The sequence below is a fragment of the Dipteris shenzhenensis genome, chromosome 26 (genome assembly GCF_047967505.1).
Source record: "Dipteris shenzhenensis isolate YYH24624 ecotype China chromosome 26, Dip_SZ_1.0, whole genome shotgun sequence".
In the NCBI taxonomy this organism is placed as follows: Eukaryota; Viridiplantae; Streptophyta; class Polypodiopsida; order Gleicheniales; family Dipteridaceae; genus Dipteris; species Dipteris shenzhenensis.
In genome coordinates this window covers 36,095,342-36,118,885 of record NC_141621.1, presented here as the reverse complement: position 1 = coordinate 36,118,885, position 23,544 = coordinate 36,095,342, and the positions used below count along the sequence as shown (strand labels likewise).

Here is a 23,544-nt window from a genome sequence, read left to right as displayed (position 1 = left end):
CTTCATGCAGTCCCAAGGGTATCATAGGTGTGAGACCGATCATTGCCTGTACACCAAATGGGCAAAGGATGGCAGTTTGATGCTACTCATTCTATATGTGGATGACATGCTTATTGCCAGTAAATCTCAGCATGAGATTAGTGCTTTGAAGAAACAACTGCATAAGTCTTTTGACATGAAAGACTTGGGTGATGCAAATCATATTCTTGGCATGCGGATTACTCGTGACAGGTCCAAGGGACTTTTATTTCTGTCACAAAAGGAGTACATTGACAAAGTACTGCAGAGGTTTAAAATGGAGGGGGGGAAGTCTATTAGTACCCCGTTGCCTCCACATTTAAAACTCAGCAGTAAGGACAGCCCCAGATCAGATGATGATAAGGCTGCAATGGCCAAGGTTCCGTATGCATCTGCAGTTGGATCTTTGATGTATGCCATGGTTGCCACTCGTCCGGATATTGCTTTTGCGGTGGGAGTCATCAGCAGGTATATGGCAAATCCAGGCAAGCGGCACTGGGAAGCAGTGAAAGGTGTCTTGAGGTATCTCAAGGGTACCAAAGACTTGTGCATATGCTATGGTAGGCAGGATGCATTGGTGCATGGTTTTACAGATTCAGACTATGCAGGGAATGCAGATAACCGGAAGTCTACTACCGGTTATATCTTCACATTTGCATGAGGTGCTATATCATGGGTGTCTCGGTTGCAGAAATGTGTTGCACTGTCAACCACTGAAGCTGAATATGTTGCAGCCACTGAGGCCTGCAAGGAAGCAATATGGCTTACTCGGCTGGTGGGAGATTTGGGCATTACAGGAGATATGCCAGTTTTGCATTGTGATAGTCAGAGTGCTATCATGTTGGCAAAGAATCCGGTCTTTCATAAGAAGACCAAGCACATAGAAGTGAAATATCATTTCATCAGGGAGGTACTGGAAGACAAGCGACTTGAGCTTGTGAAAGTGCATACTGATGATAATCCTGCAGATTTGCTCACTAAGAGCTTGCCTACAGAGCGGTTTGCACATTGCCGCCACATCATGGGATTAGGATGAGACCATTCTTATTTTATGGTCTTGTATACAGTAACTGTATATTGCTGTAATTTTTATTCTTTTCTTCCCTTTAGGCACATTGGCCTTTAGGTGGGAGGTTGTTGGGGTAAAGGCACATTGCCAACCCTTCATTAAAGATAGGACACCTATGACTGTCTTAAGACAGTCATAGGGCAAACCTAATCCTAATAAAACAAATGAGTTTGTGGTGTGGCTCATCACTTCACACCCACACACCTTGAGTCTTCTCTCTCTCTCACTCTCTTGTGCTTGCTCTTCTTCCCCCTTCAGTCCCCTTCACATAAAGCACCTCTGTTCACCAAAGATGTGTGGTGGCCTGAATATTTTGAATATTCACATACATATTTTGGCACATGAGGGGAAAATGATGCTGCCTTGGGCTGCTGTGATGCGTCACTTGCTTTCACATTTGACCACTCATTCTGTTGGCCACTGTCCACACACTCAATAGGAATTTCTTTTGGTTATATATTGATGGCAGAGTAAGAACTGCCCTTTTGCCTCTAGAATGTTTTCAAATTAGATGTTTTCAGATTGGAAAGAAACTCTCTCATCTCAAATGGCATGGTCGCAACTCTCTTGATGGAAATTCCCTGCATGCTGAGAGTTTGCATTGGTCAAGGGTGTTTGATTGTCCCCTTGCTTTGCAAGAACCTAGACGCTGTTGTTTTATCTCATCCAAAGGTGGGTCATGTGCTTCATTCATGCCAATGGTACTTTATTATATTTTCCATCAGCAGCTAGGTGTTGGGGTAAAGGCTCTATGGCCACCCAAGTACAGTTAAGTACACTTAGTACTTTATTTGTTCAGTACACTAAGTACACCGTACTTAGTGTTGTAACCTTATCCTTTCATATAAAAGCTTGTGCTAGGGGAGGTACACACATACCATTTATCCCCACACTTCTAGTTGCTTATCCTGTGTGTGTGTGTGTGTGTGCTCTCACACTCTCCCTACCACAACTGGTATCAGAGCCCAAACGTGGATGTGCCCAAAAGTGGGACTTATCAACAGCCAAGGGGCACCGCCAGCCATCGCTAGGCAGCATCGACATCCTGCAAAACTTGCCTCCTTTCAGCCTTGTCGATCAGCCATCGTCAGGCCCAGCCAACGCTAGGCTCAGTTCCGACGCCGTCAGCCACCAGCCAACGGCATCTCAGCTGCCACACACATATACCATTTATCCCCACACTTCTAGTTGCTTATCCTGTGTGTGTGTGTGTGTGTGCTCTCACACTCTCCCTACCACACTAGGTAGTATGGTTTGGGGCTGCATCATTGCCCCCTTTGGGTTTATTTTATCATGTCCAAAGGGATTCAGTTGATGGATGATGTGCTTCATTCATGCCGATGGTACTTTACTTCCTTTTCCATCAGCAGCCAGCCAGTATGGTTTGGGGCTGTATTATTGCCCCCTTTGGCATTATCTTTCTCAAATGCTTCAATGTTTCTTAGGGGATTTACAGACTAGAGCCGGCCATGCTGCATTGAATGTATCTAGGCGGTGGGCTGCACGTGGGCAGGCAATCTCACCCATCCATGATCTGTGAGCCGTGCCGATGGTGCGCTAGTTTGTTAACACCCTTACGGGTGCCAAACTAGAGCTTACTTATCGTCTTACAGATTAGGCTCTACACTGCCAGGGCTCAGGCACTCATCCATTGCTATTGGTTGATGTCTCAATGGCCAGTTTATGTAAGGCCTTGATGCCTCCACCTTCGATTTTAGATCATGCAAATCAGATTTGGTCTATGAATCATAATGTCAACTGGTGGTGCAGAAAATTACAGCAGCTTTAGAGCTGCAAACTTCCTCTTCGTCAACAGGTTTTTTTATGGTGAGTGATGCTTGGAGTTATTCCATTTGGCCAACTCCTAGCACATAGACATATTGGCTGGACTCTGGAAAAACAGAAATCATAGTCTTTGGAGATTCAACTTTTTCCAAGATTTGCTACTTCCGGATGTCACTCATACAATCTTTCGATGATTGTCTGTGAGTTCGTCAGATAGATTCCTCTGTTTAGTTGTCCTACATTGACATCTTCTGATGCTGTAATCGCACGTTCCCTTACATGGAACAACTTGCCAACATTGATGAGATGGTGCCAAATTCACAACTTGTTAGTACCACATTGAATGGACTGCCAAATACATATCAAGGGTTTGTTACAACCCTTCAATTAGTGGCCATGGGTAATCCAAACCACTATTCTTCTGATCAGCTAGTTACTTTGCTTTTTCAGGAAGAGCAAAGTAGAGCTAACAGACAAGTCATTATTCCTGATCATGCATTTGCTTCACAGCAGACAGGAAAAGGCAAGGCTTCCAAGCCTATGGGCAAGCCAAAATCTGCGCATAGCAGCTGCAATTCCTCCCATGCATCTAAAAATACAGCAGATAAGGCAAAGAAGAAAAGATGCAACTATTGTCGCAAGCCTGGACATGACATTGCAGAATGCAAGAAGCCATTGCTTCGGAGAAAAAGAAAGCAGGATTGACAGTTAATGCACATGCTCTTCAGGATGATTCGGCATGGGCTGTCCATTGCTCATTTGATCCCTCCAAAGCTAATGCACTCTTTACTGCTAATGATCCTCAGTCCTGGTACTTTGATAGTGGTGCTTCCAAGCATGTCACATCTTGCAGACAATTGTTCCATTCTTTAGCTGATGCACCTCGAGGGGGGACTGTCACATGTGCTAATAATGCTTCATATGCTGTAAAAGGAGTTGGAGATGTGCAGCTCACATCCATTTCAAGCCATCCTGTCACTCTGAGAAATGTCCTTTTTGTGCCTGGCAATGAAGTCAACTTGATTTCAATTTCAGCAATTGCTACAGATGTCTAGTTTATGATCTTCGTGATGACAATGCCATAGTTCTCACTGGCACTTTGCTAAAAGGGCTTTATCACCTTGATCATCATTCAGCTGCACTTTCTATTGAAGCATTGGCTATTTCAGATTTACAGCTTGCTAAAACTCATCTTTGGCATGAGAGAATGGGCCATCTCAATTATAGAGCTCTTGCAAAGCTACATTCACAGAAGATGGCAAATGATGTACCTCAGACTCACACAGTTTCCAAACATGTGTGTGAGGGTTTCAAAAGAGGATTTTGACCAACAACATGAGCCTCCTGCAGGCCCTCCACTAAGCAATAATCAGCCACAACCTCATGCTGATTTGCAGGTTTCTCTTTCGGCACAAAATGATCCCACTACTCATGATGCAGTCATTGAAGAAAGAGCTGTCAATAGACAGCAAAGGCAAGTTCCCAGATGGCTTCTTGATACATTGAGGGACAGCAAACAAGATCAGCCTTTTGCTGCCTGGACATAATAAGGGAACAGACAGCATGGTCACTTTCTTGAGTTTGCACTCCTTGCTACAGCTTGCAATGAAGAGCCTTTGTGCCATAAAGATGCTTTTGACAGCAAAGAGTGGATGGATGCAATGAAAGCTGAGTTACAATCTATTGCCAAAAATGACACATGGGAATTAGTAGATCTCCCTCCTGGCAAGCATGCCATTGGAACGCGGCGGGTCTACAAATTAAAAAGGAAATCTCATGGCAGCATAGATCAAGACAAAGCCCGTCTTGTTGCAAAAGGGTATGCCCAACAACAAGGCATTGACTTTGAGGAGACATTTGCTCCCACATCCAGGATTACTACTATTCGATGTGTCATTGCCATTCCAGCCCATCATCATTGGCAAGTGCACCAACTTGACATCAAGACCGCTTTTCTTCATGGGGATCTGCAGGAAGAAGTCTATGTCACACAACCTCCTGGCTTTGAGGTTGTTAATTCTGAAAATAAGGTATGCCGGCTTAGAAAAGCCCTTTATGGTTTGAAGCAGGCACCCAGGGCACGGTATGCCAAAATTCATGCACACTTACTATCCCTTGGTTTTCAGAATAGTCCCACAGAACCCACTCTTTATGTCCATGGGAGTGGATCTGATTTTTTAGTGCTAATTTTATATGTGGATGATATGCTCATTACGGGCCCAGATACTCAACAAATTGCAGCTTTCAAGGCTGATTTGCAGCAGATTTTTGACATGTCAGACATGGGACGGCTCCATTATTATTTGGGCATTCAGTTTGCTCATGTTGAGGGGGGTATCATGATGTCTCAGTCCAAGTATATTGAACGGCTCCTTGATCGTTTTCAGTTTGAGGATTGCAAGCCAATCTCTACTCCAGTGGACCCTGGCTTCAAATTCTCTATGGTGATCAGGGTTCACTTACCATGCATGCTTACACGGATAGTGACTGGGCAGGATGTTCTGACACCAGAGTGTCACATACTGGCAATTGTTTTTTGCTTGGCAATTCATGTATCTCTTGGCTCAGCAAGAAGCAACCAACAGTTGCAACGTCTAGCTGTGAGGCTCAGTATAGGGCAGCTTTCACCGCTATAGTAGAGTGTGTTTGGCTTCGACAGTTACTTACAAATCTTGGTATTTGCCAGACATCCTCCGCTATTGTCTACACTGACAGCCAGAGTGCTTTGACCATTGCGCGTAACCCAATGTTTCATGCGCGTACCAAGCATATTGAAGTTCACTATCATTATGTTCGGGAGCGGTTGTCAGCAGGAGACATAGAGTTGTCCTATCTTCCCACAGAGGACAACATAGCAGCCAAGTTCGAAGTCTTCCGATAGGCTTTACACTTGGTTCCCTTCGCTACATGATCTGACATCCCTTGTACATTCATAGGTGGCTATATCCTTTTGGATGAACATGTGCCACCATGACCAGAAAATACCAGGCATTCTGAGATGTTTCCAGAGTACTTCAGCCCATCCCATGGAGGGGGGTTTGTAGGCCATCTCCTGGTGGTTCTAGTGATGCCCTCTAGGCCATGGTATGTGCCTTGTAGGCATAAGTGTAGGCACTTGTAGTGATAGTGCCTTTTAGGCCACATAGGACACTTAGTCCTATATGACACCTAGGACACTTAGCCCTAGGTCTAGGTACAAGTACCTTGTACTTGTATCTTTTCATTATCTAATTGACGTGACGCGTGTTCTTCTACGACTCTTTGCTACCTGCACTCTCTCTGTCTTCTATCCGATCCTACAATTTCTTCCTTGTATGTTGATCTAATTCCGCACAGCTGGTTCCCACATGTTAGCTTCGTATCAGAGCAGTATGGTCCCTTCCGATCTGAAATAGGTTGGAGGGAGTCCTGGCAGCAAAGCTTAGCAATGGGGACTCAGTTAGTAGAAGAGGGAGCATGCTCGGGATATTTTGTAATATTTTCTCAGAGTCCTGGAAACAAAGCATAGCAATGGGGACTCACTCAGCAGAAGAGAGAGCATGGTTGGGATATTTTGTCCTTACCTCGGACTAGTGGTAGTACCATTCTCCATGAGCCCCTCCCTCCCTCCCTCCATTGTGCATCGGGCCCGCTTCCATCTTCATCCATATGCGTTTAATGTTTGGGGGGAATTTTTTTTCCTCTAGAAGTCATTGTTGCATTAGTTGATGGGTCTAGTAGTCTTTCATCATGCACCCGTCTAGTATAGCAGCTCTCAGGCAAGCATTTAGGGAGCAGAATCATCTCCTTCAACGCTCTTTTATGAGTAGCCTGAGCAAGGAAAGAAGACAAAGGAGGATGCAACGACATTGGACCGTTTCTAGCTTCTGTTGGAACACGAACACCTTGAGCCGACCGCACATTGATCCAGACGTCGTGTCGACTTGGCAGTATAAGAGGTCCAACGCAAGCGAGAGATGCTTTTACAGCATCAGCAATTTCTCATGGCATGCTCAAAGTTCCTCTCCTCATCAATAGCTACCAGCGCGAGTCCATCGTCCGCTCAGGAGTCTTCCACCCTAGAGCACGGTATGGTGGACTATTCAGCAATAGGCGGTCCTTTATCTACTCAAGAGTCTTCCATCTCCGCACACAATTCAGTGGACTATTCTGTAGCAACTTAGACCATGGCCTCCCTTGGGTCTACCAATCCAAGGGATCATTCAGTTTCCACAGCAGCTACATGCAGTTCCTCAAGGTCTTCCACACATGGAATTCTTGCAATCATTTTCACAGCCAGCTCTCAAAGGTCTTCCATCCCTGGGGCCAGCTCAACTTAATCAGCACGCACAGATGATGAGCCTCATGGGTCTACCACCCATGGAGATCTTCCACTTATAGCAGCTTATTCTCTTGGGGACCCACCCGAGGGGATCATTCAGTCTATACAGTTAAGTCAAATGGGTTTTCCACTCGTCCAACAGCTTCATCATATCCAATTAGTTCCTATGGGTCTTCCACCCATGAGCTCAGTCAATTGGATCAGCTATCTAATCTTGTTAGGAGCCGGGACCTTCCTACTAGTATTCAAAGCATTAGATTTCGGAGGCTTGTATGACATGGGCTCCGAGAGGTGGGGATCTAAATAAGGCCACTATCAAGAACAGGTTTCCAATCCCCAAAATAGATGACCTATTGGATGAACTCAAGGGTGATCAGTTTTTCACGAATATAGATTTGAGCGATGGTTACCATCAAATCAGGGTGAAAGAAGGAGATGAGCACAAGACGGCCTTCCGCACAAAACGAGGCTTGTATGAATTCAAGGTGATGCCTTTTGGATTGACTAATGCACCGGCCACCTTCCACGCAACAAGATATTACAGCCACTTCTTTTCAGATGCGTGTTGGTTTTCTTTGATGATATCCTCATTTACAGCAAGGATAGACAAGAGCACATTAAGCATGTGAAGCAAGTGCTGGAAATTTAGAAAATGAATCAGCTTTATGCAATAGCCAACAAATGCAATTTTATGGCAAAGGAGGTTGAGTACCTGGGGCATATTGTGAGTAGGCGTGGCATTCACGTGGATCCTGCAATGGCGAAATGACGAAGCCTTCCCATTATTGTGTCCTTCACTTCAAGCAGTTAGTCATGCAGTGGTTTTTCAGGTCTCTTTCAGGGTATCACATTTGCTATGGCTGGGAACAATCAAGATCTATTTGACGTTCTTCGTGAAGATGAGAAGTTGGATGGCACCAACTATCCGATGTGGTCTTATCTCATGAAACATATTCTAGTTGCAAAGCATTTGTGGAATATTGTTTCTGGGGTTGATCTAAGGCCAGCCAATGCTACAGTGGTTGCCTCTACTGCTCGTCCCTCTGCAGGGGGTACTCCTCCTAATCCCTTATCTTCTAGCACTCCTGTTGCTACTCTTCCAACTCAGGAACAGTCAAGATGGGATGCAAGAGATGCAAATGCACATTCATGTATTGCTTTATCATGCAAGAGAATCATTATTCCACACATCCGGTCTTGCAGGACAGCGAAGGATGCTTGGGATAAATTGGCTTCTCTCTATCAAATTCGCAATGAAGCTCATGTTGCATATTTGAGAAGGCAATTACAGGGAGTCAGTATGAATGAAGGTGACTCTATCGATGCATACCTGACAAAGGTCAAGGACCTCATGGAACAACTTGCCAACATTGATAAGGTGGTGCCAAATTCACAACTTGTCAGTACCACATTGAATGGACTACCAAATACATACCAAGGGTTTGCTACAACCCTTCGATTAGTGGCCATGGGTAATCCAGAGTACTATTCTTTTATTCAGCTAGTTACTTTGCTTTTGCAGGAAGAGCAAAGTCGAGCTAATAGACAAGCCATTATTCCTGATCATGCATTTGCTTCACAGAAGATAGGAAGAGGCAAGGCTTTCAAGCCTATGGGCAAGCCAAAATCTACGCATAGCAGCTGCGATTCCTCCCATGCATCTAAAAATACAGCAGATAAGTCAAAGAAGAAAAGATGCAACTATTGTCGCAAGCCTGGACATGACATTTTAGAATGCAGGAAGTGCATTGCTTCAGAGAAAAAGAAAGCAGGATTAACAGTTAATGCCTCACATGCTACTCAATCCCATGAGCCAACAGATGCTTCACATGCACATGTGCTTCAGGATGATTGGGCATGGTCTGTCCATTGCTCATTTGATCCCTCCAAAGCTGATGCACTCTTTACTGCTAATGATGCTCAGTCCTGGTACTTTGATAGTGGTGCTTCCAAGCATGTCACATCTTGCAGACAATTGTTTCACTCTTCAGCTGATGCACCTCAAGGGGGGACTGTCACATGTGCTAATAATGCTTCATATGCTGTAAAAGAAATTGGAGATGTGCAGCTCACATCTATTTCAAGTCATCCTACCACTTTGACAAATGTTCTCTTTGTGCCTGGAATTGAAGTCAACCTGATCTCAATTTCAGCAATTGCTACTTCAGGTTTCAGACTTATTTTTGATGGCTACAGATGCCTAGTTTATGATCTTCGTGATGACAATGCCATAGTTCTCACTGGCACTTTGCAAAAGGGGCTTTATCACCTTGATCATCACTCGGCTGCACTTTCTCTTGAAGCATTTGCTATTTCAGATTCACAGCTTGCTGAAACTCATCTTTGGCATGAGAGAATGGGTCATTTGAATTATAGAGCTCTTGCAAAGCTACATTCACAGCAGATGGCAAATGATGTATCTCAAACTCACACAGTTTCCAAACATGTGTGTGAGGGTTGTCTTTTGGGTAAGATGCATCGGTTTCCTTTTCAAAAGAATTGTCCAAAACTCTCACAAAGGAAATTGCAGCTAGTACACAGTGATGTCTGTGGCCCAATGAGGACAAATGCCATTGGGGGGTACAAATATTTTACGACTCTCATTGATGATTTCACAAGATATTGCTGGGTATATCCTTTAAAAGCCAAATCTGAAGTTTTCTCATGCTTTCAGAGGTGGCTGAATATGGTTGAGAATGAATTAGGATGCAAGCTTGTCACTCTCAACACAGATAGGGAGGGAGAGTATATGTCAAAGGAGTTTGATGCATTTATGTCTTCACGGGGCATTGTTCACTCACGCACTACTCCTTACACTCCTCAGCAGAATCCTATTTCTAAAAGGAAAAACAGGTCCACAATGGAGATGGCCAGATGCATGCTTAAGGCCAAGTCTTTGCCCAATAAATTTTGGCTTGATGCAGTGATGTGTGCCAACTATGTGCTGAATAGATCACCTACAAGGGCATTGAAGACTATTACATCTTATGAAGCGTGGAAAGGCAGGAAGCCTTCACTTTCACACATGAGAGTTTTTGGGTCTCTTGCATATGTTCATGTACCATCTCAGCGGAGGCATAAGCTTGATGACAAGGCAATCGAATGCATATTTATTGGTTACAGCTAGAAGAGCAGAGGGTATTGGTTATATCAACCAAATACTCGGAAGATTATTGTCAGTAGAAATGTAATCTTTGATGAACATTCAACTTCTCCTCTTGTGGACTGCAAAGCTAAGCCAGAGGTTGACATGTTTGATGCCTTTGAATCTTCGTTACCTTTGCCATCCTCAGAAGAGGACTTTGACCAGCAACATCAGCCTCCTACAAGCCCTCCACCAAGAAATAATCAGCCACTATCCCATGCTGATTTGCAGGTTTCTCTTCCAGCACAAAATGATCCCACTATTCATGATGCAGTCATTGAAGAAAGAGCTGTCAATAGATAGCAAAGGCAAGTTCCCATATGGTTTTTTGATACATTGAGGGACGGCAAACAAGATCAGCCTTTTGCTGCCCGGACAAGATCAGGCGCAATAGACAGATCCATGGTCACTTTCTTGAGTTTGCACTCCTTGCTACAGCTTGCAATGAAGAGCCCTTGTGCCATAAAGATGCTTTTGACAGCAAAGAGTGGATGGATGCAATGAGAGCTGAGTTACATTCCATTGCTAAAAATGACACATGGGAATTAGTAGATCTCCCTCCCGACAAGCATCCCATTGGTACCCGGTGGGTCTACAAATTAAAAAGGAAATCTGATGGGAGCATAGATCGATACAAAGCTTGTCTTGTTGCAAAAGGATATGCCCAACAACAAGGCATTGACATTGAGGAGACATTTGCTCCCACATCCAGGATTACTACCATTAGATGTGTCATTGCCATTGCAGCCCATCATCATTGGCAAGTGCACCAACTTGACATCAAGATTGTTTTCTTCATGGGGATCTGCAGGAAGATGTATATGTCACACAACCTCCTGGCTTTGAGGTCGTTAATTCTGAAAATAAGGTATGCCAGCTTAGAAAAGCCCTTTATGTTTGAAGCAGGCACCCAGGGCACGGTATGCCAAAATTCATGCACACTTACTATCCCTTGGTTTTCATATTAGTCCCACAAAACCCACTCTTTATGTCCGTGGTAGTGGATCTGAATTTTTAGTGCTGATTTTATATGTGGATGATATGCTCATCACGGGCCCAAATACTCAGCAAATTGCAGCTTTCAAGGCTGATTTGCAGCAGATTTTTGACATGTCAGACATGGGACAGCTCCATTATTATTTAGGCATTCAGTTTGCTCATGTTGAGGGGGGTATCATGATGTCTCAATCCAAGTATATTGGACAGCTCCTTGATCGTTTTCAGTTTGAGAATGCAAGCCAATCTCTACTCCAGTGGACCCTGGCTTCAAATTCTCAGCTCATGATGGGAGCCCACCATGTGATATCACTCTTTATCAGCAGGCTATTGGATGCCTTATTTATTGATGTCACACCAGACCTGACTTACAGTATGCAGTATCTCAGCTCAACAGATTCATGCAAATATACCTAGATGGATCCAGGAACATTCCCAAACTCATCCTCTAAAAACACAACATAGTGCAGTTTTAATCTCACGAGAGCCACTCATAAGATTGAAAACCATAAACTCCATCGCGCATAGCAGGGACTAGCTACTATGACATCCCCACTGACGTCATCAACGCCCAACAATGGGTGTAGACCATAGTATAAAAGTATGCTCTCACACATACAAATCCACACACCCACACATAATTAAGCATCCATTTATACAAAGTTTTCGTACTGAGTTTCTGTCGGCACTCCAGAGGTAAAGGGCAAACTCAGCCATGACGAAGGCTAGCACAAAAGGAGAAGGCTAATCAAAAGTAGTCCAAATCTGTTCATTCAAGCTACAACTGCTTGTGAAGTCTAAACGATTTCATTTTAGTCTCTCCCGAACGAGCATCTAAGTCTAAATCTAGCTAATAGGGCAACCCACCTTTTAAGATAGAAAGAATTATCGCAATACTAGCAGGCCGCAACTTGGACGAAAACTTCACAAGGTGAAATTTGCATGTCCGCTAATACAGCAGAAGCATATACCTAGATGAATCTAGGAACATTCCCAAACTCATCCTCTAAAAACACAACATAGTGCAGTTTCAATCTCACGAGAGTCACTCATAAGATTGAAAACCATAAACTCCATCACGCATAGCAGAGACTAGCTACTATGACATCCCCACTGACGTCATCAGCGCCCAACAGTGGGTGTAGACCATAGTATAAAGTATGCTCTCACACATACAAATCCACACACCCACACATACTTGAGCATCCATTTATACAAAGTCTTCGTACTGAGTTTCTGTCGGCACTCCGCGGGTGAAGGGCAAACTCAGCCATGACGAAGGCTAGCACTAAAGGAGAAGGCTAATCAAAAAGTAGTCCAAATCTCTTCATTCAAGCTACAACTGCTTGTGAAGTCTAAACGATTTCATTTTAGTCTCTCCCAAACAAGCATCTAAATCTAAATCTAGCAGATTCATGCACATGCCCAGTTCACAGCATTGGCAGGCAGTGAAGAGAGTCTTCAGATATCTCTGGGGCACTCAGGATTGAGCCCTCTTCTATGGTGATCAGGGTTCACTTACCATGCATGCTTACACGGATAGTGACTGGGCAGGATGTTCCGACACCAGAGTGTCACATACTGGCAATTGTTTTTTGCTTGGCAATTCATGTATCTCTTGGCTCAGCAAGAAGCAACCAATAGTTGCCACATCTAGCTGTCAGGCTGAGTACAGGGCAGCTTTCACTGCTATAGTAGAGTGTGTTTGGCTTCGACAGTTACTTACAGATCTTGGTATTCGCCAAACATCCTCCACTATTGTCTACACTGACAGCCATAGTGCTTTGGCCATTGCGCGTAACACAGTGTTTCATGCGCGTACCAAGCATATTAAAGTTCACTATCATTATGTTCAGGAGCGGTTGTCAGCAGGAGACATAGAGTTGTCCTATCTTCAGACAAAGAACAACATAGCAGATATGTTTACAAAGGCACTTCCTCATCCCAAGTTCGAAGTCTTCCGACAGGCTTTACACTTGGTTCCCTTTGTTACATGATCTGACATCCCTTGTACATTCATAGGTGGCTATATCCTTTTGGATGAACATGTGCCACCATGACCAAAAAATACCAGGTATTCTGAGACGTTTCCAGAGTACTTCAGCCCATCCCATGGAGGGGGGTTTGTAGGCCATCTCCTGGTGGTCCTAGTGATGCCCTATAGGCCATGGTATGTGCCTTGTAGGCATAAATATAGGCACTTGTAGTGTTAGTGCCTTTTAGGCCACATAGGACACTTAGTCCTATGTGACACCTAGGACACTTAGTCCTAGGTCTAGGTACAAATACCTTGTACTCTTTTTTCATCTATCCTAGTTGACGTGACGGCATTTCTCATCGACCCTTGTACCTTGTACGTGCTCTCTTTTGTCTACGGAACCCTTCAACAGTGACCAATGTCTACACCAGCAGTTCCGTTGGTTATGACAGCACTTTGGTCGATTCATCAGAGGTGTGCTCATCAATCTTAGTACTTCCTTAGTACCATAGGGAGACAGGCTTAGTCCTAGTATCCCTTCAAGAAGAAGCTATGCCATCCATCTTTTCAATCCTTTCAAGTGGAATACCAATGACTCATCGCACTGTAATTCCGGACATCGCACAACCCTTTCGCCAGTAGATTTATTTGAGGGGTGCCCAACAACTCCTCCGTTTCTTCGGAGAGCATCCAATACGGTCTACCCCTTGAAGGGGTGCTCTACAATGCCGGTTGCCTCTCAGCTCCTTGGGGAGACATACGTAGTTCCATCTCTCTCAGAGTTTCTCAGAGATACAGCTGTAGTTTCAGAAGGTCCCAACATCACTCAGGTTCTTCGGGAGACATTTACATCCACATTACCAAATTCCAAGAGAGTGACAGAGTTTTTACCCTTAGCAGTTATCAAATCAGCAGAGAAGGCAGGTGCTCTCCATTTTTCTCTCACAGTAGTCATGCAGACAACAGTACCCCAGTTTCCAAGAGTGCAGATGAGTATTCTGAAATTTCCCAGCTGCCTAGCCTCAGTGGCTTGATCATCACCCCAACAATTCATGGAGTAGCACCAACATTTCTATGTCGGTCGATCTTTCGCAGTGGGGAAGCCAGTTTCAGCCATTGGCCTTCCAGAGTGCAGTGCCTCCTTATCAACAGCCATGTCAGTTCTCAGCAATTCACGAGGACAGCATGCAGTTCATATTTCCAAGAGCCTAGCAAAAGTAGTGCCATACCACCCAAGGATTAGGAGCTCGCAGTAGTAGTGTGGTCGGATGACTCGCCTCAGCAATTCGACTTCTAGTCTTCGCAGCAGTACCAGTTCTCAAGAGTTTTAGAGAGCCGCAGTGTTATCATCACGGCACATTCGTTCCTCACGCGTTTGAAGCAGTGTCAGCTCAATCCCAGTGCCAAACTATTATTCCCTATATACCTTTGTAAGACTAGAATAAGTCCAATCATACAAATTTAGAATTTTTGTAGTTCTAAAGATCAAAAATCTACAAAGAAAATAAAAGAGAAAATGAAAGAGAAGAAAAAAGAGGTAAGCAAAAACTTTTATGAAAAACAAAAGGAAGACATACTTAGCAAGCAAAGCAACATTTATGTCGTCATCAGTGCCCAAGCATAAGCAGCTATACTGGGTTTCTAAAGACCCGCGGAGTCTCTTGGGCAAGAAACAAAAACTTCCAAAAAACTCTCTCTCTCTCTCTCTCTCTCTCTCTCTCTCTCTCTCATTTAAAACATAAAAAGCTAAATGGCCCTTTACACTTATGTCTCGTTTCTACAAAGAGGCAAAAATACATTTCTAACTTAGAAAGCACAAGTATACTCAAACAAACTCTCTTTTGAAACTAAAAGAAAAACGGGCTATTCAGCTTCTCGCTTTTTGTTTTCAGCTTATGTTCAATCATTCTAAACAAACCTAAGGCCGAAACACCATAGATAAAAGACTTCATATCTAAGAATATGCGAACTTTTTTCATTATTTTCCTTGGATTATACCTCTTGTGTAATAGTAAAGTGATCAAATTACTACATTGAGTGATAAAAGACTCCTTAGTTGTACAAAGGCGGGAAAATCTATGGAATTGGGAAGAAATGACTCCATATTTTGCCAAATCGGAAATGTTTGAGTCAATGTGAGGCATTTTTATAATGTGTAAACCACTATATTCAGGTTGTTCATGTTTATCGTATATATATCAACCTCTAATCCTATGGTAGATTGAGAAAGTCTAAGATCTAAGAAAACACAAGAATCCCCTCTTGAAGTGTAGTTCAGTTCACAAGAGTCACGAGGATAGATTCCTTCTCCAAAAGCTCTAGCATCTTTGTACATAAAGTCTTGAAAGTTAGGAACATCTGGTACAAATAAATCATCTATAAAACGCCTAACTTGACTAAGCTTATGTAAAACGATAGGGCAAGTATTGATAGAAATAAGACGTTGCATAAACTCAAATTCATAAGTGAAAAGATAAAAGTGCTAAAAAGACGGCACAATTAGTGCCCATGGGGATTCCTATAACTTGTTGAAATAAAGAATCACCTATTGTGATGTAAAGATTATCTAAAAGAAAATCTATCCAAGAGCAAACATCTTCTACACTTACTACCTTTGTGTATCTTTTCTTTTTAGAACCTATGTCATGATCTTTATTTTTTAGCCACAAAAAGTCAAAGCATAAGGCTGTTTTCTCAACTTTTAGCACTTTACATCTATCTTTGTCAAATCTCAGCTTGAAAACTTCCCTAGTTCTTTGGGAGGACATTCAAGTTTCAACAAGCAATTGATGGTCGTCAAGACCGCTTTCACTTGGCAGATTGACTCAGTCCCTCAGCAGCTAGCTTCATCCAGAATTTAAGCACTAGGGAATGTCCACAATCTGACCCCAGATATTTTGTCATATGCCGTGAGCCCTTTGTGAGCCCTAGTCCAGGGATGAGTCAGGCACCATCAATGGGGGACCATTCTTCTTTCCCAAATTCACAAGCCATGGCAGAGCAGTTTGGGTCGCCAGGGCAAGGCGTTGCAAGGTATCCACCTAGCAACAAGTTCAGAAGAGGGGAATTTCACATGCACCAGGGTCAACGCCAAGTGGCCTTGACAACTGGCTGGGGGAGGCGCCTTTTAAAGGCAGCCTCAACCCCCTCCAGGTTCGACCCTAGGGCTGAGTAAACAGCCCAGCCGACCAGCCGATTGGCTGGTCAGCCAGTTAGGGCTGGTAGGATCGGCCAGAACAGGCCCTTCCAACCCACGTCTATAAGGAAGGCTTTTCCCCTCATTCCAGGACTCCTCAGCTACCAGCCTCCAGCAGCACCTTTCAGCCAGTATATGGGCGAGGTTGGGTGTCCTGTTTCAGCAGCGTAGCTCCACCTGCAGTTTTGTATGCTGATTTGGCAATCGTGTACAACAGTAGTCAGGGCATTTATGCCATAGTATAAACAAAGCAGTGTACTAAAGTTAAGGAAGATATCTGGTGTATCTCATGCTTGAGTTCTTCCTTGCATGTTCATCTAATTTCTGCACAGCTAGTCCCCACACGTTACACAGAGAGAGAGAGAGAGAGAGCATGATGCATACACTTTGCAGTCACATGTGCCCAAGCTGATAGATGAGAAAACATACAATATACCTCGCACATTTCTGAACAGTTTAAAATTTGAAAATTAATTTTAATTAGTTGACTATTCACCCTTCAAAGTACACTAGGAACTATAGGAGTCTAAAAGATAGATAGTCTCTATGAGTGTGAAGTCAGAAGTCACAAAACTCAAATTTCAAACTTACAATAGCGTGTCGGGATTGCTAAGGTAGGCCAGTCACCAACTATCTATTGCCTCATGAAATGAATCACTAGATGTAAAGTCACATCTGTGATATTGTTACCCTCACTATCAATATAGATTGATAGTGATATCAATACACATTGAGGTGAGTGGGGTTCGAGCAAGGAACGACCAAGAAGCTGAGCCAAATCTCAAATTGCACCTGCTATCTACAGTGCTAACGCTGCTCCCCATGCAACTGAAATCACATGGTTGGCTGAGAAAAGTGAGCTGCAAATAGGGGCCGAAGTAAGCAGCTGCAAGCAAGAGGATTTATGGCCATCAGGCTGGAACAGAATGCCGGTGCAAGGGAGGAGTAAACAAAATTTGAGAAACTAAACCTAGAGTTCCTAACAAATACCTAAAGGTGGTTTTATTTCTGAAACATCTAAAGGTCCTCATTTTTAGAAACTAGCTTAACAAACCATGACGTATGTGTACGTGTATGAGTATATATAAGGGTACGTACATACATATTCAGATAGATAGATATATGCACGAAAGCACGCGCACACACACACATACACACACACACACACACACACAAATATATATATAGAGAGAGAGAGAGAATTTACTCCACCAACCTCTATCATGCAATGTGATTAATAGACATGGAATGCATACCCAAACCTTTTAAATGAGAATTATAGGCACGCGTAGGGCTCACACCCACCCCTGCAGGCAAACCTCCCGGCACACGCACATATAAAACATTGGGCGAGATTCTTCTATCAGACATGGCATAATGTCAATAGAAAAAATCAATCAAGCCTTCAAGAACCACAGACATAGATATGGGACAATGACCACAACTCAAACTTCAGATAAAAACGGTGCAGATATATGCATGCATGGGAGTATACCGGCTCTGTTTGCTTGTGAAAGGCCTCCAGTCTGCTTTTCAATACTTCCGCATTGTCATCCTTGCGTTGAATCAGTGGTTCTCCAGTCATCTGAAAAGTTGCATTGGCTTAAACTAGAGGCTCTTTCTATAACATACGCCATCAATTATGTAACAAATTGCCCCATAACCTATGATATAACGTTCAAAAAAACAAGAAGGAAACCCACACAAAAAGCTTTGCCTGAGGTTTGTAACTCAACTATCTTCTTTAACGCAATTTTAAATGTATGCTTCCAAGACTAAACTGGAAGTCGCACATTTGAATATGCTTCAATGAAGCCATAAGTGAAACAACTATTCACAAGGAAGCCAAAAGACAATAAATAGCACGTCACCCACATCATCTTTGCCAGGGACTTTTGGAGGTGCAAACTTAGAATGATACGATCGTCCACTTGCAGGGTGGATCCAACGACCAGTTATCCTCTCCTCCAGAACAGAGTCGGCAATGTCAAAATTTAGAACTTTGTCGACTTTCACTCCCTGTTTCTCCAGCATGGTATCAAGCTGCAGCCATACACCAGGTTGCTGAGGTTAAAGCGTGAGCCTTTCCAGTGCAAAGTAATACACACAAGGCTTCATATAAATAAGATCGCTTTCTTCATTCACTCACCTGTAGCACGACTCTTGACATATTCAACCCTTCCATACCAGACGTTCAACTGATGTCAAAGAATGAACCCCTCGAATCAAGCGCTCAACAGAGTAACACAAACAAGGCATCATACAATGCAGGCAGCATTTGCATTCATTTGTTTGAACTGTCATCTTGGCATTACATCTTTACAGTTGTGAAGACAACTTACAATGTTCACTACCCCTTCAAACATTCTCCCCATTTCATTTTAACACATATAGACCACTCAAGTCATTTCAACAGATTTATGGACTAGATTTGCAAACAGCATCAACAGGATTTGAAAGAACAAACTCAAACAGTAAGCTTATTGCTCTAATGGGCTCTAAAACAGAAATATGATAGGGTTTGTGCTACGCAAAGCTTGCAATTACAATTCCATAAAAGCAAGCTAATCTTAAAACCACTCAGTATCTCAGCATTAGATCTTTAGAGTTGTGAAGACAACGTACAATGTTAACTACTCCTTCGAACATTCTCCCCATTTCCTCGCCCAGAGCCCTTACACCATTTTTTGAACAAGATGAAATTGTGCTTACTGCCAATCTTTCATACTCAGTTCAACATGAGGCTGGCCACTGCTCAAGACATCCATCACTAATAACGCATGTGTGCAACTTCCTATACAATAAAGGATAATGGAAGGCTAAAGAATTTGGCAATTCTCTAGGGATGCCATGGATTCATCTCATCATCAACACATTTGAGATTGCACCTCCCTTGTTTTAGGATTGGGCCAATCAGTTTTAATGCTAGCCCCTCTCCAAAGATACAAAGATAAATACTTAAAAGCCGAAATTGACAATCGTTCATATTTTGATGAACAACATAATAAATGTCCTGCACAAATAACCCTACCCTTTTAGAATTATAGCTCATGGAAGTTCTAAAACTGCTGACAATAGGCTCAAACTTCTAACAATGCAAGGAGAACAGCCTGCTTCAGAAGGCTACTGCTGCCCTAATCTACTCTCCTAATTGCAAGGCAGGCCAACCTTTGTCCTGTTAACGAGGGCTCACAATTGACGGTCTGCCCTATTACCCAAGCCATGCCCTAACTGACAGAGGCTTGCCACCCCTTCTGTAAGGAGATGGAGGTGACATCTCCACACAACACAGTGGACTTACATTTAACTTTTGAGGATCTTCTGAAAAGAAACTCTTCATCCAACCAAACTGGCTTGAACACACCTTTGTGTTTGAACTTGCTTGAATAAATCCTCTGGCACTGCCTTGACATGCTTGAATCAGTGAAGCATCTGCTTGGACTCCAAAATCTCAACTGTCTGCCACCTCTGTTTCCTCCTCATCCTTGACTGCATCCAACGATGATCCAATGTACCAATCCAACCATATGCATGAAACACTCGGTGCATCTTCCATGACATGGGTAGCTGTAACTGCATGGCGACATCATCGACCACCTTCGTGATTGAAATTGGACCAAAACTTGGTTGTGCTATGCTTGTTAACCTGACCATGGTAGGACTCTTGCTTTAAACCGAGCCTACTCCTTCATCATAAGAATGAAGTAAGAAGGATGGCAATGAGAAGCCCAAGGAGGAGACACAGAGCAGCAGTTATGTCATCATCAACAAACTATTCCTCATCGTCGAGGAGATACCATTGTAGCCAACATGGTAGCAGAACCAGAGGATGTATAGTATATTGACTGCCGTGCCCCAAACATAATAGCCTAGATGAGCTGATGGAGAGGATGTGGGAAAAAACACAGCTTGAGAGATGTGAAAAGGCGAACAGCATAGTTGCCTTATAATCATCCTTAAAAACAAACAGATAATGCCGTTTTAACCTAAAAATAGTCACCCACAAGGTTAAAAACCATAAACTCCATGTGTATAGCGGAACTAGTTACTCCCACTGATGCCATCAGCGCTCAACAAACTCCTCCTCTTAAAAAATGCAGTTTCATTACTCCATCACATGGCAGGCCGAAGCTTGGCCCTTTCGTTGATCCATGAGCTTAAGATTTAAAAAAGAGAAGCTCCGGCCTCCCATTTCACTTCAACGAAGCTATAAAAGGCCAGCTCTCTCTCTATCCCCTCACCTCTCATCTCACATATCTACTATAAAAAGGGTAAACTAACACATAAATTTGGCATACAAACGTTCCAAGTCCCCACTTGGGGGACTCGACATCTCCATGACTTTTCAAGAGTGTCTTGTCTTTCAGCTCAGATCTGATCGAACAAACTGAACAAGCCTGCATCAAGACAACATAGCAGCAGTTTGAAGCTATCACTGCTCTTTGTCTGCTGCATGGCCAACCAAGTACTGGCACTGGGAAGCCTCGTTTCATCAGTTTGCCCATAAGCCATGCAATCCAATCTGACGCATAGCCTTATGCAGATAATAGTCAGTCTTGCATGTAGCATTCTGTAGGCTGTGACTTTACAGCCTTGAGTAATGTTCTCTTTCCAAAAATTTTCCATAATTTCTTGATGAGTGCTAGACTGTGCGTCCGCTACAGGCGCATTAAACTTCATTATATGTGTGCAAGAAGCAATGTTCAGAATCGAAACGCAAGGGCAGGGATCCGGCTGAATGCATGAAAGAGCGCCAGATACCGTATTCTTTCTGCATAGGTTTTTCATGGCATGCATACATCATAAACCACTTTCCAGTGAATTGCAATCAAATATACTCTGGAGCACGACGGATGAGAAACAAAACCTTTTCCGCCTGAACGACAGTTCTCGGGAACCCATCAAGAACGAATCCTTTCTCGCACGATGGTCTCTTTATAGCTTCGTCAATGATACCGACCACTAATTCATCCGAGACAAGCTCCCCCTAAAAGTTCCATCATCCAAACATATGTTCAAAACGCGAAACAAGCGAGACTTGCAATAGTACTTCCTATATTAGCGGTCCAAGCTGTAACAATTGACGATGGTAAGTCCCTACCTTGTCCATAGCTTCTTTAGCTTTAATTCCCAGAGGAGTCTTCGCAGCCACCGCTGATCGAAGCATATCTCCTGTTGCCAAATGACAAAGACAGTATTCGTCTTTCAAAAGAGGTGACTGGGTTCCTTTTCCACCTCCAGGAGGACCTGCATACCAATGACATTGAGAACTCGCATTTATGTTCATCCCCGCCTCTCTGAACCCGCCTTGAGCAATAAATTGTAATTTCGTCGTGTCGCAAAACCCGCATGTCTAGGCGCATAATGCTTGAATCGAAGGGTAGGATGCATTTCCGTCAAGACGCGAAGAACGTTGCTGCCTGTACGAGAGTGTTCAAGCGTGCTAGTTTTTGTTTCTTAGAAGAAATCGAACAAACCAATCGGAATCGCCGAATTCAAAGCATGGAAACGGGGAGAGTTACCGATGAGAATGAGGCGTTTGTCCGGCTTAGGGGCACATCTCATGCGGCGAAGCAACTCTGTCATGAGGTCTGGGGTGGCAACATCGGCGAGATCCGGGGAAGCAGCCATGGTGAAAATGCAAGCACCTGGAGGAAAGAATTTGGGAGTGATGAGTAAACAATCAACAAAAATCACTGGAGAGATTGAGAATGCAGGACAGACGAAAGCTGAGTTGGGCAGAGGGAGAGAGAGAGAGAGAGAGAGTAAGCAAAACCAGGAAAGAGAGAGAGCGCAGGGAAGGGAGAAATGTTTGAGGTGTAGAACAGAAATAGAGCACCAAATGGTTAGAGAAGCAGAGGCAAATGGTAAGACGAGGCCAGAGAGAAGAGATGAGATGGGCAGAAACAGAGCTCTGTTAGGAATAGAGCACAGGGGAGAGATGCAGAAACAGAGCTCCAAATGGTGAAAGAAGCAGAGGCAAATGGTAAGAAGATGCAAGAAAGCAGAGAGGAGAGATGGGCAGTCGAGCAGGCGAGGAGGGATGGGGAAGGAAGGGCAAGCAACAAAGAAAGAGAAGGGCAGTTCTTCAAAGATGGCCAGGCGAGCAACAAAACCCAGAGAGAGAGAGAGAAGCAAACACAAGACAGAAAGAGGATAGAAACACAAAACCTGCCAGGGCTTGAGGATGAGAAGGGGAGAGCCTAAAGAAGAAGAAGAAGAAGAAGGTGGTATTTCTACTTCCTAGAGCTCTCTGTCTCTTTCTGTGTCTGCAAAAATGGAGCAATTGTGGTAGTGAGTCACACAAATCAGAAGTGGGTTGCTGTTGTTGCTCTGGGTTTGGTGTTTCAGGAACACCTTCCTCTTCCCTCAGCAACACCTTCTTCTTCCCCCCTTCTCCAAGTCTCTTACCTCATCTTCTTCCCCCTCCTTTTTACAACCCTTTTCCTGCAGCCCATTTCTTCTTCCTTTGCCCTCCTTCTTACCTCACCTTCTTCCCCCTCCCTCACCTCGAACTCTTCTACTACAACACGCTTTCTTATGCTATCTTTTACCACCTCCTTTCTCCTTGCTTACGTTATCTGCCATGCTTTTCTCCTCTGCACTTTCTTCACTTCCCCTTGATTTCTCCCCAGGCATAATTAATCTCTCTCTCTCCGTCCTAATATCTACCATTCTTTCCTATTTTCTATCACCATAAGTTACCTACCATTATTCCCTGCCATTCTTTTCTAGTCTCTGTCACAAGAAGCTATCTACCATTATTTTATACTTCTCCCCTCTCTAGTTTCTATCACCTAGAAGTTCTCTACCATTATTTTATACCACTCCTCTCTCTCTCTATCTCTCTCTCTCCTCAAATGAGCCTTCCATCGAGACCCTTTCTTCTCCACTTTGTCCTTTCATGTATGGTCCCCTTTCCCAACCTCACCCCTCCCAATTCTAATAAGCTCTCTCTTCCCTATGCAAGCTTCCCTTTTCATATCCAAGGGACCCCCCCTCTTTTGGCACATCTTTTCAACCACATAGTGACACG

The 23,544-nt window shown here is 43.6% G+C and overlaps 1 protein-coding gene across 1 annotated transcript in view; it reads right to left on the bottom strand.

Moving 5' to 3' along the window:
* LOC147885011 (adenylate kinase 4-like) overlaps positions 1 to 22,863 on the bottom strand; it is a 30,549-nt gene extending 7,686 nt beyond the window's left edge. Inside the window, exons 1-6 of the mRNA XM_087397557.1 lie at positions 22,680 to 22,863; positions 22,031 to 22,156; positions 21,610 to 21,755; positions 21,376 to 21,495; positions 18,384 to 18,551; positions 18,004 to 18,093 (exon numbers count right to left, since the gene is read on the bottom strand). Coding sequence (XP_087253683.1) covers positions 18,004 to 18,093; positions 18,384 to 18,551; positions 21,376 to 21,495; positions 21,610 to 21,755; positions 22,031 to 22,139 — 633 coding nt within the window. The 5' untranslated portion in view covers positions 22,140 to 22,156; positions 22,680 to 22,863. The remainder of the gene's footprint in view (positions 1 to 18,003; positions 18,094 to 18,383; positions 18,552 to 21,375; positions 21,496 to 21,609; positions 21,756 to 22,030; positions 22,157 to 22,679) is intronic.
* Positions 22,864 to 23,544: the final 681 nt, after the last annotated feature.